The 16,395-nt window shown below is 34.9% G+C and overlaps 1 protein-coding gene across 1 annotated transcript; it reads right to left on the bottom strand.

The window, feature by feature from the left end:
* Nucleotides 1-10,470: 10,470 nt before the first annotated feature.
* Nucleotides 10,471-15,962, bottom strand: LOC103502853 (protein SIEVE ELEMENT OCCLUSION B-like). Its single transcript, XM_008466968.3, has 7 exons — nucleotides 15,659-15,962; nucleotides 15,249-15,341; nucleotides 14,490-14,941; nucleotides 13,784-13,881; nucleotides 12,726-12,859; nucleotides 12,120-12,596; nucleotides 10,471-11,267 (listed from the first exon to the last, which is right to left on the bottom strand). Exons 1-7 carry the CDS (start codon nucleotides 15,872-15,874, stop codon nucleotides 10,674-10,676), a joined length of 2,064 nt encoding a protein of 687 aa, XP_008465190.2. The 5' UTR covers nucleotides 15,875-15,962; the 3' UTR covers nucleotides 10,471-10,673.
* Nucleotides 15,963-16,395: the final 433 nt, after the last annotated feature.

Raw genomic sequence — 16,395 nt, 5'->3', positions numbered from 1 at the left:
TTTGTGTTTGTATATTTATTAATTTAATCCAAAACGTCGCCAAATTTTTTTGAGCAATCCGAACATCATTGTGAATGTTTGAGCAAAATATTATAAGGAAAAAAGTAAAAATAAAATATTTAAAAAAATATATAAAAAATATTTCCCGACGTTCATTACGTCGGGAAAAAAACGTCGGAAAATAGGCTTTCCCGACGCCGTGAGATGCGTCGGCATAAACGGCGTCGGGAATAAGGTTTTCCCGACGCCGGCTTTCCCGACGCATCCCACGGCGTCGGGAAAGCCTTTCCCGACGCCGTACCAATTCGGCGTCGGGAAAGCCTCTCGCGACGCATTTCCCCCGACGTTCTTCCCGACGTCGTTTTGTACATCGGGATATCCTTTCCCGACGTTCTTTGCATTTTCGCCGACGTATTTGTGCGTCGGGAGTACCCACGTCTCTTGTAGTGTTATAATATTAATATTATAAATATTATTATAAATTAATATTATAGAAATAATGTTATTTCTAAAACAATAAAATAAATTATTATTTATTTAATATTAACATTATAAATATATTATTATTATTACTTTATTATTATTATTATTATTTATATTTTATATATATATTATTATTTAATTTAAATTATTAATATTATATATTATTTAAGATTTATATATATATATATATATATATATAATAAATTTTTTTAAAAAATAAAAACCCTAACCGCGCCGCCTACCCCCCCCCGTTTTTCTTCGTTTTCTCCTTCTTCCTCCTCGCGCGCGCAGCCTCTCCATCTCCGTTTTCTCTCCCCGACGCCGCCATCTTCCCACCGTCTCCATCTCTTTCTTCTTCATTTCGTATCACCGACGGCTCCTTCGTCTCCAGCCTGGTTGTCCTTCAGCCGACGCGAAACCTCAGCCTTCTTCTCCTTCTTCTCCGGTGAACCCGAGCCCACAGTCGCAGCCGTGAAGCTTGCCGGATCTCCGTTTCGCACCCAGCCAACGCCACCGCCGTCTGTCCATTTTTTTTCCACCGTCGGACGCCTCCCAGCTGTCGTTCGTCACGATCGTCGGACGCCGGAGAACCACCGCTCGCGATTGCCCGTTTCGCGCTGCAAAGACCCGACCCGAGCCAAGCCGACCCGACCCGAAACCCGTTTCCGGTCCGAGCCACACAATCCGGGTGAGCCGAGCCGAGTGAGCCGCGAGCCGAGCCGGGTGAGCCACGAGCCGAGCCGAGTGAGCCGCGAGCCGAGCCGGGTGAGCCGCGAGCCGAGCCGGGTGAGCCGCGAGCCGAGCCGAGTGAGCCGCGAGCCGAGCCGCGAGCCGAGTGAGCCGAGCCGCGAGCCGAACCAAGCCGAGCCGCGAGCCGCGTGAGCCGAACCAAGCCGAGCCGAGCCGAGCCGAGCCGAGCCGAGCCACCTAAGCCTTCCTTCCTTCATTTCGGTTCACGGTGAGTCTTCGGTAAGGATTGTTCTGATAAATTCCCTAATGTTACCCCGTCCGATTCGAGTTTGAATGTTGGATTAAGATATGACCCTACTTTTCTTCCTTGAAGGTAGTGCAGAGTTGACGCTTAAGTTCTCGGGTTCCGCGGCAGGCCTGGTTGGAGATAGCTTCTTTTCCTTGGGTAAGTCAACGGATGACCTTTTAAATCAACTGCTACTAAAGTCATCAACTAAACTTTCGTGTTTCGTTAGGTAGATCTGTCGAGCGTGGATTTTCGATCGAGGGGCATAACCGAGTTTCAGGTAAGGGTTTTCCTACTACTGGACCCCGAGTCCAGGCTAAAACCGTAGTAATCCACAGGGGATTACACGTTAGTGACTGTACTGAATATCTGTATGCGTGTTGACTGTTAAGTACTGATATTATTTTCGGTCTGATGAAAATATACTGTGACTGCTGTTTGTGGATTGAAATTATATGTTGATGGACCTTAAAGTTACGGTTTAGTATGTATTAAACACTGGTCTGGATGTGGTTCATGGAGTTTGGACGGGGAAGGACAGTGAGTCCGGTTTTGGTTGGCTAGTCGATTGGACCTAGGGTTTCCCTATTGGTGTACGAATCGGTAATGCATATAGCAACTGAGGGTGTAGATGTTTAAACCTATACTATCTGACTGACAAAGCCTATGGCGGGACTGTAATATGAATGCCGTTGAGATGTGACTGATGTAGATAGTTTGGTAAGGGCTGAGGGGTAACGGTTAGCTTCATCTATGGGGTAGTGTACCTTACGGATATGTGCATCCTTCGGGAGCACTAGACTGATGTGTGCATCCTTCGGGAGCACTAGACTGATGTGTGCATCCTTCGGGAGCACTAGACTGATGTGTGCATCCTTCGGGAGCACTAGACTGATGTGTGCATCCTTCGGGAGCACTAGACTGATGTGTGCATCCTTCGGGAGCACTAGACTGATGTGTGCATCCTTCGGGAGCACTAGACTGATGTGTGCATCCTTCGGGAGCACTAGACTGATGTGTGCATCCTTCGGGAGCACTAGACTGATATGTGCATCCTTCGGGAGCACTAGACTGATATGTGCATCCTTCGGGAGCACTAGACTGATATGTGCGTTCTACGGAACCACTAGACTGTTATGTAGGGTACCCCCGAATAGGAAGTTAACTGTTGTTCCCTAACGGGCCCAGTAGTGGGTCCCTTACTGGGTATGTTTATACTCACCCTTTCTCTTCTTTAACTTTTCAGGTAGGGGTACAGCGAGGGGCAGACCGACGAGAGGCAGGAAGAATGCGTGAAGGCCATATGGACGCGTCTGGTTTTCTTTTCGCTTCCGCTATGTATTTTGTCAGAATATTTTGACTGTGATTTTGGACTGGTGACTTGACATTTTATTTTGTGATTTTCTTTTTGAATTATTTAAAATAGGGCCCGAAACTGTCTTTTGTAAGGTTTATACTGTTTTAATGAATCGTATCTGGTCCGTTTTAAATTTTACGTTGAATGGTCGAGTTTTGGTATTTGGTAGTGACCTCAGCTTAGTCCGGAAAAGTTGGGTCGTTACAACGCTAGCCAAGATACTCCAAGTACTCTGGTTAAGTAGGTTACTGACTTTCATAGTTGAGATAACTTTGGGTAGGACCACAGTCCTTGCCCCCTTATACTTGAAACTAGCTTTTAAAGAAGAGTTAAAAACTACCTCCTTGCGGGAACAATTTATACTTGCATGGTTAACAGATAGCCAATCCATGCCTAGAATTACATCAAAACTTGCATGTCTAAAACTAGCAAAGTTACATCTAACACATGGTTTGCTATCTCTATTTGACATGATCTTTTCTTTTCTTTAGACAACATAACTTCTCGAGATTGAGTAGAAACAAATAATATACTACTTAATGGTTCTAACTCTAAACACATATGCTGAACAAATATTGATGATATAAGAGAATGAGAGGACTCAAGTCAAACAACACAAATGCAAAGTGTCCCAAGATTAGAAGCGTACCTATCACCATGATGCCAGCTTGCTCAGCCTCCTGACAAGTAGTGGCAAATAATCTTCCCTACTGGAAAATGGAAGTCTGGTTTGAGGTAGCCCTGAACAGTTTCTAAGGATAAAAGTCAGCTATATGCTCTGGTTGCTTGCAATTATAACATACTCCACTTCCTACTAAGCAACGTCCTCTATGAGACCTCACACAGCTACGACAGACAGGTAGTTCTTTCAAGATCTTTCATGCGCAACAATCTCCTAACGATGCCACTGAAAAACACTACATAACCTCAGATTCTGCTGTAGCGCTACAGTAGGCTGCAACTCATCCTTCCTCTTCTGACCTGGGGTTTACCCTTTCACTGCAGCCTCAGACGGATCAACTCTCTCATGTAAACTCATATCCACTGCCAGGCGCAATGCATCAGTGTGGGTAACTGGCCAGAAGGCTCGAACGAAACCCTAAAGGTCTATTCTGAGACCGCTAACAAACTTGTCGGTCTTGGCAACCTCATTTGTTACCACATCAGGAGCAAAGTGGGACATCATATCAAAATCTGCATCGTATTGCTCCACAGTCATATCGCCTTGCTCCAGGTTTAGAAACTCTTTCTGCTTAGCATATCTCAAGCTAGCAGAAAAGAATTTTGCATATAAATTCTCCTTGAACTGCTCCCAGGTTATCTGGTTGACATCACCACTCAACATCCTCTCTATAGTCTCCCACTAGGTGGTACCTCTATTCGTAAAAGAGAAGACTGTGCACTGAACTTTCTTGTTGTTAGGGTACTTCATATACCGAAAGATGGTCTCTACAGAAGCCAACCACATCTGGGCCTTGGTGGGGTCTTCCAAGGACCCGTCAAATGTCTTGGGGTTGTACTTCTTGAAATCTCTCAAATGTTTAGCCTCTGCTGATAGCTGATCTGACATGTTCTGGGTTCCACTAGGGTCTAAGTAGGGGTTGGGGGGGGGGGGGGGTCTGTTGGACAGCATGAAACGGAGCAAACACATCTCTTAGCATATATTGGTATCTCTGCTCCATTGCAGTGAAGTCCACCTGAGTGACAGGTGCAGTAGTATTAGCAGCTTGCACACCAAGTTGTTCTTCAAACTAGGTACATCCACCTCGTCTTCCTCCCTACCACCTCTACGTGTACTTCTACGTGGTGACATATTTCCTAAATACTAGCAGAAGTCTTTCACAATACAATCATAACATTCATACTTTATATAGTTTAATTAAGGCAAGCTCATAAACATATTCATCATCATAAATCATAAAACATACATGGCAAGTGACAAAGGACCGTATTAGCCATAAGGGTAAAAACAAAAACAAAGACTTACATCGTAAGTCAGTCTGTAGAACCTAAAAAAACTTAGGCTCTGATACCAACTGTAACGACCAAACTCTTTATACTAAGCTAAGGTTATTACTATTAAAAGAAAATAAAAATCTTCTTAATAAAAATGGAAAATAACACTAATTTTAACGAAAAATCTCAGATATGCATTTAAAATCATAAATAAATAAATAATGTAAAATTAAATTGAAAATAAACTCCTAATTCAAACCCTATCTACTTTTGAGGAAAGAAATAGCTAAAGAATACCAAAGAATACTGAAATCATAACTACAAAGTAAAAGCGGAAGCAAAAAGTTTCCCTATGGTACGTCATGGTCACGTCTTGTCATTCGCCAGCTTTTCTCTGCCCTTACCTCTACCTCTGTCTGAAAGATTAAACATAGAAAGAGTGAGTAAACATATACTCAGTAAGGGACCTACTACTAGTCCCGCTAGGTGCCTATTAACTTTCCATTAGAGTTCTGTAAAGAAGTACCCCTACACAACGTGTTTCTAAACACACGTAATCTAATGCTCCCGTAGGAACATCTCTGGTATTCATTGAACTCAAAGAAACGCCTAGGACAAAACTGGTCTTTGGTGAACTTGAAAGAACACCTAGGACAAACTGATCTTTAGTGAACCCGAAGGAACACTTAAGACAATCGGACTGTAAGTGATCCCGTTAGACCCCTCATAAACATAATATTCTATGAGACTAGTAATCCCATCGAATCACACAATCATAAAAAGGTGGTGATCCCTAGGGACACCCATGTGGGTACAACTCTAATAGACAAAGTTAACAGAACACCCTATCCATAGCATGTAGCACATCATAACATCATAAACATGACATGAGTATTAATTATAGCGTTCTAAATCATGAGATTAATATTTCATGCATTAACTTTAACATCATCAATCATCGTTATCAACATAACTCAGTCATAACTATCAGTCATCATCATCAATATAACTCATTCATAACTATCAATCATCATCATCATCAACATAACTCATTCATAACTGTCAGTCATCATCATGCATCATCAATACATTATGCATTTTAGGTACATTAATGCATAATAGGAAAATAACATGCAAACTCTTAACTTCATTACGAGGGTCTAGAATCTCTTACTTGGAGATTAGCTTAACCAAATTATTTGTAACAACAATAGTCAAGCTTTCCAAGAATAAATCCTAAATAGTAAGGAAAAAATAACTAAGTTGAATAACTTAACAGTTGCTTAAGATCCAAAAATCAATTTAATTCAATTTTTTCAAATTTGAGGTTGAATTCCAATTCAACCTTAGTTGAGGAAAAACAAAGCTATCAGTTCCTCCAATAAATTCTAATCAAGCTTTCATAAAATTATAGTTTAACTTAAATGAAATTCCATCTTAAAATCCAAAATTAAACGATTTATGGTCCAAAATTAATATCTCATGAATATTATCCAAAACCCATTAAAACTTACCCGAAATTGACCAAAATAGGTGGAAAAGGGACAAAAATTAGGTGGTCGGCTTGGCTAAAGGGAAAATGGCTTGGGTGGCAAGAGAAACAACTTGGCAGCTTACGAAGGGGGGGGGGGGGTGGTGGTGTCTCGTGTCCGGCTAGGAAGATAGGGAGGCTGAGCGGCTCGAGTAGATGGCTTGCGCGACTTGGAGTTTGTGTGTGCAGCTCGACTGGTTGTGCTCATGGCTAGGCTCACGAAGAAGGGTGGCTCGACTCAAGCTTCTAGCTTGGAAAGGAAACTCAGATTGGATGGTGATGTCACTTCGAATGACGATTGGATGAACAAGACGCATCGATCGATGAGGGATGAAGGCTAGTCGGCAGTAATTTGCATGGTGGAACGATGGAGGAGACGTGGTGGAGACGGTTTGACTTGAAGAAACTTGTCTCGAATGGTAATGGACGACTTGTGTGACGCTTGAATGGAGAGAGACGGTGAAAAACAACCGATTTAGTGGTGTTAGTTGACTGGAGAGAAGGGCGACAGAGATGAAGCGATGGCTAGGGTTTCTAGGATTTCTCGAGGATGAAGAAGAAAATGAATAGTAATGCACGCTCTTCGAGACCTATTTAAAGAAAATAATAATAATATAATTATTATTATTTTTCTTTTCTTCTTTCTTATTCTTTTTCCAAAACAAAACTCATATCTTCTCTCTCTTCATTTAATACCAATCAAAACTTCTTTTTATCTTCTTTTTCTCTTCTCCCAAAAGTAGTATCAAATAATTCTCTCTCCTCAATCACATCCACTTTTATCTTCCCAAAATAATAATATTTTATTAAATAATTATATTATCTGATAATATATTATCGTTAACCTTCATAACTTACTTAACTATATAGTCATATATAAGTACATACACTCTCAACAATTTAAAATAAACCAATAACATTTAACTTAAATAAAATCTTTCAGCACCAAAAGTTCCAAATTTTAAATAATTAATTAAATATTTTTTCCAAAAATATTTAATTAATTCTAATTTCTACAAAATCAAACAATCCCCAACAATATCTTAAATTATCTCCAATTAACACCTCAATAAATCAAACATAACTAAAGTTATTCCAAGATAAATAAAAATTAAATTTACCTTATATATTGGGGCGTTACACACCTATAAAAAACATCCAATCAAAAACATAAAATCACGAAACAAGATCGAAGTAGGTGAAAATAGATAGCATATTTCATACGCTGTCAAAGGGCTACCACATGTCAAACATCAAGATCATTTTTGTGAATGTTATCTTTATGGCAAACAATCAAGGAAGAGTTTTCAACAAAAATAATCTTTAAGAGCAAGGAGACCACTAGAATTAGTTCACACTGATTTTTGTGGACAGATCAAACCATGTTCTTTCGGTAAGAGTAATTATTTCTTTTTATTCATTAATAATTTTAACTCTGAAAAACTTGTGTTATTTTGTTAAGGATAAAGCAAAGGTATTTGACATGCTCAAGAAATTTAAAGCTCTTGTTGAAAAAGAAAGGAGTTATTACATAAAAGCTTTAAGATTGGACATGGGAGATGAATTCAAAGACTTTTGCGCAGAAAATTGAATTCATTGACCTATTACAGTTTCATTTACTCCTCAACAAAATGATGTTGAAAGGAAGAACAGAACAATACTTAATATGGCTCGAAACGTGTTCAAAAGTAAGATGGTGCCAAAAGAAGTTTTGACACAAGTTGTTGAATGTGTAGTGTATTTGTCGGATCGTTTCCCTACTAAAAACTTATGGAACAAAACTCCTCGATGGACAGGAAGAAAACCATTCCATTTCTTATTTGAGAATATAACTTATGTACATATGTTTGATCAAAAGCATAGTAAGCTCGATGATAAAAGTGAAACATATTTTTGTTGGCAATGTTACAAACTTAAAAGGCTACAAACTTTATATTTCTATTACAAAGAAGATGAGGCTAAGCAGAGATGTTGTGTTCGATGAAAAAGCATCATGGAACTGGGATGATGAACCAAAATACTACAAGTTTTTGTTTTTTTTTCCTATGATCATGATGAATCTAGTGACATTACTTCTCTATCAACACCACAAGCATCGCCAATCACTCCACAACAAAACACACCTTCATTATATGCGAGTTCAAGTGAAAGGCCTCATGGTATGGGAAGTTTACGAGAGATATATGATGAAACTGAAGAGTTAAGTCAAAGTCTTAATAATCTTACTCTTTTTTGTCTATTTGGTGATAGTGAACCTTTGAATTTTGAAAAAGCTTCGCGAGATGAAAAATAGAAGAATGATACGTGAGAACATTCTACTCTTCTGAATGGAAAGAAAGCAGTAGGTGCCAAATGGATGTTCAAGATAAAAAGAAATGAAAAAGGAGAAGTATTGAGATATAAAGTAGGATTAGTTGCAAAAGGCTATTCTCTAAGAAGACATTGATTTTCAATTAAGTATTTGCTCTCATTGCTCATTTGAAAACCATAATGTTCTTAATCATGCCCGCTGCTCAAAGTAAAGTAGAAGATCTTTTAGATGGATGTCAAATTAGCATTTTTGAATGGATATTTGGAATAAGAAGTATACTTAGAATAACTTTTTGGTTATGCTGTGAAAGACTAAATTATTATAATAACAATTTGCTGGAGTACATAAACAGCTCCCAAACAACATGAACCGACAAGTTACCTAAGTCATCATAATTGAAATAAGTCAATTTATATAGTCAATGGTGTTATAAGTTAAAAGTGGCTATTTCATAGTTTCAATCTTATGTAAACTCTTTACATAGGATGCCCTCACTCCCATGTATCTACATGAACGATTCAATATCAAATTATTTATACTAACTAAAGAGCGGGCTACATTCATAATGTTCCCGGAATAAGGTGTCCAACCTTATTCATATACTATAGGCCATGTGGGCTATAAACCCGAACTTGATCCACATTTATGGCTCCACATAAAGTTCAAGTTTACACTAGATAGCCTTGGGACCTTAGTTAATTAGATTCAAGATTATAGTTTTATATTTTCACTAATAAATCCTCCATAACTACTTTATCAAATAGAATATAATTTTAACTACAAACTACGAGTTTTAGGACATAAATTCCAACGTACATATATATAAAACAATTTTAGACAAGCAATGAAAATATTTTCATTGGCAAAGTATTAAGTGAATTGACATTTGTTTTGGAACTTTCAAGAGTTTAAAAATGAAGTTGTTGACACTTTTCGATAAGACAATATAAACAGTTGTTACAAGCCATAAAAACATAAGAGAGAGAGAGATATTTGCTTTACATATTTAAGTTAAGGATAGATGCTAAACTTTAGCATTACATGAAATACGTATAAGAGATAGACCCACAAAGTTAATTAAAAACCATAATATGACACAATAAAGGAGTGTTTGGTCCATGGATTTTGCGAATGAGATGAGAGTTGGATGGGATCTATTAACAAAAACTCCAGTTTGAAACCGTAGTTTCACTATTCAACTCTTAGCGAAACTCTAATGTAATTATGATACTTCAACTATTTCTCATAATTGAAAGACTTTCCTTACCCTGTTTCAAGTACATTTATCCATATATATATTAATGAATATTTTGAATACCTTGATTTACTTTTTTCATCTAAATGTGTTAGTGCAACTACTAGTTTTAATTATTAATTGTATATTTTTTGTAAAGACCATTTTTTAAACTTAAAACCACTATTTGATTTTTTGATTTATTTAATTTTTGCGATCTTAAAGTACATTTTAATTCGCATACATGATTTAAAATGCCTACACCTCTAAATTTGAAAAAACAAAATTTAACGTGAAGTCACGACAATGTTAACCGGATAAAATTTCACTATCTCAAAATTTTCATTGTTTATTAAAGAACATGATGAACTTTAAATCTATGTGGATGTCCCATAATAAGTGTTGGATGTAGTTTGGAACATCTTCACACCTCATAAATGTCTTCTAGATGTATAAACTCAAGATACTTCCATCTTATAAATTCAATTGTGAAAAATTATCAATAATCGTATTATGAGAATCTCAACAAATAGTTTTTCTATTATAAGTTTTAGTATTTCTATGTGTAGTAACAAGCGTACAAAATAAAAAACTATAATAAAATTAAACTAAAAGAGAAAGGAAAGCAACGAGCTTTCAATGATATTGAATAATTCATTATAGCCTAATAGGCTCATAAGCTTGATGAAATAGTACAATAAGGTGTAATAAGATGAACCTCATATTATTTAGTAGTAGAGTAGTACATATATAATATACCTATAGTATATATTATTATATACCAAACATTTGTGTGTTTGATATCATTACCATCTTTCTTCATCTTCACGAGAGTTCAGGGCGGCCATGGTTACACTTGAAACTGATACCGGTCTCCATGAAACGAGGACATTCAGGACAATTCACAATCATAGGAATCCATCCACTAAATCCAGGAAGTGTCATTCTTTCACAAGTATGAAATTTGAGATTCAATTCATTGAAGTAATCTCTAAAAGCATCAGGGAAAATTTTCATGTTCATACTTCTTTTCCATTTGTTGAAATCTTGTAACACTCCCATGATCAAATTGCCACGACCAACAAGCAATGGAGCTGATCCAACAGCTACGATTGCCCAACCATTTTCGTTTTCATACGATATGAGTCGTAGGATGTCTTCAGTTGTTTCAGTTGCACTCGAACCTTTTAGTTGACTCTTGATTACAAAGTAACCCCATTGAGTTAACCAAAACCGAGCGGTAAGTGTAATATCATTGCTATCTTCTTTGAGCTTTTGTCCTACTCGTATGATTTCAAATGTGTTTCTTCTTTCCTTTATGTAAGGATCGTTTTTAATCTCTTCTATTCTCTCTTCAAATTGTTGAATCCAATTTGGATCTTTTCCACCATAAAATATGATGTTCCTATCTTGATTTACCTAGCAAAGACAAAATAGGAGACGTGTTATTGATGTTAAATCACCACAAATCTCACTCTAATACTCATGTTAAATCACCATCCAATGAACTTAACTAGACTATTTGGATTTTAAAAATTAAGCTTATAAACACTAATTCAACTCATACATTTCTATATTTTTTGTTATGATTAATTACTTATTCTATTAATGATTTGTTCAACAACAAATCTCTATTTTAGAAAATTTAAAAATATGTTTTTCAAAACCATGTGTTTGTATTAGAATTTCACTGGAATTCTTTAAGAAAAGTGAAAATCGAAAATTTTGGAGAAAACAAATATAAAATTCAAAAATAGAAAACTACAAACAAAATTATTACCAGATGAAACTTAAGCAGATGAATTATTATGAATTTAAGGAGTTCAGCGAGTTTAGTTCTCATTTACACCTTCAATTTTAAATGTTGCATTTTACTCTTAATTTGTGATTTATAAGTTTTTCCATTCACTGGATTTCAAGATTTTACATTTTTATCTCTTTTAGATTTTACTAAAGCTCTTATGTATATTATACTTTATAATAGTTAAATTGAAATATTATATAAACCAAAAAATAATAAAAAAAAGAGTAAAAAAAGAAAAAAAAAAAGAACTAAAGGAAAATTAAAAAAAAAAAAAAAAAACTTAAAGCTATGAAGAAACAATATTTTAAAACTTACAAATCAATTAGAAACTAAACACAAAACCAGGTCAAGAAGAATATATCTTCCTAAATGAAATGTTCAAAACATAAATTACGAATAAAAAAACATTAAAAAATTAATAATGATATGGGAACAAAAAAAGAAAAGATAAAAAGGAAAAGACTTACCCAATTCATCAATCTTGGTTGGTCAATAAATTTGAAAAGAGTGGATTCAGGCCAATTCTTTGCCAACAGAGCATTAGTTCTTCCACTGGTGAAAGGAAAAGCATCAATTCCCCAAACTCTAATCAAATGTATTGCATTGTTGAACTCAACTCTTGATTTTGAGTTCATAACAACAACCAATGGATCTTGTCTAAGTTGCCAATTCTCTTCAAGATATCTCCATCCAGCAATTTTGCTAGTGTATGGCACAATATACCATTTCATTAAAGAACTTACATATTCATATTTCTTTCTTGCTTTTTCTTCTTCATCTTGAGTTTCTACTGTAATTACAGGTATCCAAACAATCTTGTATTTATCTTCCTTTTTCACTTCATCGTAAATTGAATGAAGTGCTCTAATATCATCCTCAGAGATATCTAATCCAGATATTACCAATATCACATTCTTGTCTCTCAAACCATCTTCAATACTAACCTGTATAAAGAAAATATATAAAATCCCAAATTAATGTATATGTTAAATAGTTAGATAGATATCTATAAAACCAAAACCCCAAACCCCTAAACCCTAATAAGCTTAGGCATATAGAGAATTGGAAAGGACCTGCAATTTTGTAGAACCATCAATGAAAGGCTTTGCATCAAACTTGCCTTCAATAAGCTTAGGCACAACTAATGTTATCTCAGTGGGGAAATTATCAATGTGATCCACTAGCCATTTATAGAGTTCAATTTCCTCTGCAACATATATATCGTACATAAAACAATGATAATGTTCAAGTCAGTAAGTTATTAGCATAGGTATGATGTACAAACTAAGTTTTCTACTTGTGGTTTTACACGAGGAAGTAGGCCATTCATCATCTATATATAGCTTATCAGGTTAAATCACCAATCAACTAAAAAGGCTTAAGCATGGGTTTTAGTAAATTTAAAACTTTATCTAGACCTAACAGGGAGAAATAAACATTTAATTACTAGAGAGGAAATTACTTATAGGGTTTCTTGTAGAACCTCCTACTTTGATGTCATGTTAAATAATCAGTAAATTAACACAAAAGCATAATTTGATGATATGTTATGGTAAATTAAAAATTGTAGAAAATCCAACAAGTAAAAATCAATATTTGATTTGAGATAAAATAACATTACAAGAGCTTGGACATTAAAATCTCCTGCTTTGTTACCATGTTCAATCCCCTGTAGATTACCCAACAAATAAATTGATTGTTTATAGTAAATTATTGGAGGCTCAACAAGTAAAAATCAATATTCGTAGAGAGAAAAATTAAATTATATACTGGAGTTCAAACATATATAAAACCAACTTCTTCGATACTAGGTTAAACTAAGCTTAATTTGATATGTTATGGTTAAATAAGAAAATTTGTACCATGCCAAACAAGTGAAAATAGATGCTAATTTTAATTAGAGAAGAAATAGCCTTATTATGTGAGTTTGCACATAAAATTAAACTTCATGATTTTATATCATGTTAAGTCATCAATGCTAACTTTAAATACTTTAGTTACTTATGATAAATTTAATTTAGATAGTACAGCATTATAATCTATCTATATTTTTTTTCTTATTAAAATTAGTGGAAAGATATTTGGGCCTATCTTTATTATTTCATAGAAATTAAACATTCTGAAAATTGACCTCGTTTGGCTTCAATGATCTTGAGATGATTGTCAAGTGTGAAGAGTATAGAGTTTATCTTTTCAGACAACTCATTCATATATTTTTGTGATTGACCCCTGCAAAATAATATTACCACCAAGTCATGAGTCTTATAAATATGAAAAGAAAAATAAAAAAGATTAAAATGATAAAGATTAAGAATACCCATTAGGACAACCAAGTTGATTTTGTTTTTAATTTATTGTTCATTATCGTAATTTTCACTTTTGTTAAAAGAATATTTGAATTTGTAGTAAAACAGATTTAAAGTAAAAATAAATGTTTTAAAACTTAAGCTTTGCTTGATTTTTCTTTATTTGTTTCTCAAATAGTGTTTTAAAAAATATTCAAGCTAAAATTTAATACAAATAGTAATAGTAGTCAAAAAATAATTTCTGTTTATAGTGTTTGATTAAGTAATCAAACATTGTTTTAGAAAAATGCCTATTAGAATCCACATATAATTTAAATATATAAAAAACCAAAAACAAAATAGTCAACCGCCCAAATCTAAAGTTTAATCATTTATGAAAGTAGCCTATTTTAATAGTTTTAAAACTTTGATTCCATTTTTGAAAACATGATTAAGAAACGGACTAACACGACAAAGAAACCAAATCTATAGGTTTCGTCATTAGATGTATAAAACAAAAAACTGTTATCAAATAGGGTCAAAAACACTTACTCAGTCTCATTCATATAACTCGAGATCTCGGTTTTGGAAGCAACAATTATATGTATGATCCAATAAACAACCAAAGGAATTTGGCGAAGGACAGAGGACAACTCAGAAAGCTCTTTGATATCATATGTAGAGAAATTATTCTTGAGTTCAGAAACGTTTTTCATAGCTTTCAAGCAGCTATAAATCAAACTGTTGGGAGTAAGAAGAAGTTGACGGTATCTGATTGAATCCAACTGTTTCTTCAACAAAGGAACTCGCTTGATCATAGCCAATGATTTAGCAAGTGGGTCTAAAAGTGAATAATGGTTGAGATGCCAAATGTCTCCATATTCAGTAGCAAAAGCAGTTAATGTCAAAACTGCTTTGGCTTCCCATGGGTAACTCACTAATATATCAAGAATTTCTAGGGTTGTTTCATGTGCTTTTTCTATTCCCGGTGCTTTGCAAGACAGCTGAGAGAGAAGAAAGAAGTTACATTAATACGAAGTATATAAATTAACTGTTCGTTTGATAACTTTTTCGGTTTTTCTTTCATAGATTTCGTGTTTCTTTTCTTTTAAATGATAAGATAGAAATTATTGTTTCTTGTTTCTTTTTTTTTTTTTTTTTTTTTTTTTTTTTGTGTTTAAGGAAAAATGGATGCAATTTAGGTAATTGTTTTGAAGGAAAAAAAGGTGAAAGTATTTCTAAGAATAAGAATGTTATTCAAATGAGTATGTGTTTAATTAACAATAATATATATTTGTTTATAATGATCACCTGGGTTGAAACATGGTGAAGGGTACAAAGGGGTGGATCAACAGCATTGACCTTCGAGAACTCATCTGAGAATATCAAACGCCCTTCGTTGCCCTGAGAAATTTTGTTATGAGATATTTTAGTACATCCAATCCAAAAAAAGATAAATTTAATTAAAACGATATTTTGGCACTCTCCTAGATCACCAACAAGTTTGAAAGTTATGTAGAAGATTCGACATGTATAAAAGCCAATTTTGGTTAGAGAGAAAAAGACATTAATATAATTATAAGGTCCAAACACGCAAAATCTTCAGCTTTCATATCATGTTAAACAACTACTCAACCAAAAAAAATAACCCGATAGATTATAACGATCGATAGTTAAATTTGAATACATCAATACTTTAACAAAAGAAAAGAAACACCTACTTGGGATACGGTTTCAGTGATTCGATCGGCAGTTATGATGATACTTTCAACAAGTGCAATGTAATTATCAACGTCAAGCTTGATTCTGTCGTCCTCCCGATGTTTAGTATAAATGTGACTTGTGACGGTCTCATCGGAATAATGCCTTAGGCTCTGGTCGTCTTTGGTGGCGGAAAGTTTTGGAGCAACGGGGTTGTTAGGAACCGAGAGGGACATGGTTTCAGTACAGAAGATAAGAAATTGGAAAGTTTTTTTGATAGTTTTGTATAGAGAGAGAGAGAAGAAAAGAGAAATTTTGTTGTGCCATTGGCTTTGATTTCCATTCTTATTTATAGCTCTTTTGAAATGTGAAGAAATTAAAAGAGGAGACAAAGTTGAAGGCCAAGGGTTAGCTACAAGACAATACCTAGCTGGCTGTGGAGAGCTTTATCCAACAAGCCTTAAAAGTGGGTCCATATACTATATGAATTGCTCTTAACATTTTTAGCTTTTGTTAATTTTATGCCAAACAAAGGGACATATTATATCTTCGTGTGTCACGTTTGGAATAAATAAACGGTGCAAATAATTATTATACATATTTTTATTATTAATTCTTTAGTTCAAACAATATCTTGACGATAGGAGTTTCAAACCTTTGACTTCCTTGATCGAGATGTGTATTATAAAAGAGAGTAGTGGCCAGTGGCTAGTGGCGATCTCATAATTATAATATATTAAGTTAGAAAAATTATAAC

The sequence above is a fragment of the Cucumis melo genome, chromosome 5 (assembly GCF_025177605.1).
Source record: "Cucumis melo cultivar AY chromosome 5, USDA_Cmelo_AY_1.0, whole genome shotgun sequence".
NCBI lineage: Eukaryota > Viridiplantae > Streptophyta > Magnoliopsida > Cucurbitales > Cucurbitaceae > Cucumis > Cucumis melo.
This window is presented reverse-complemented; position numbering and strand designations above follow the sequence as displayed.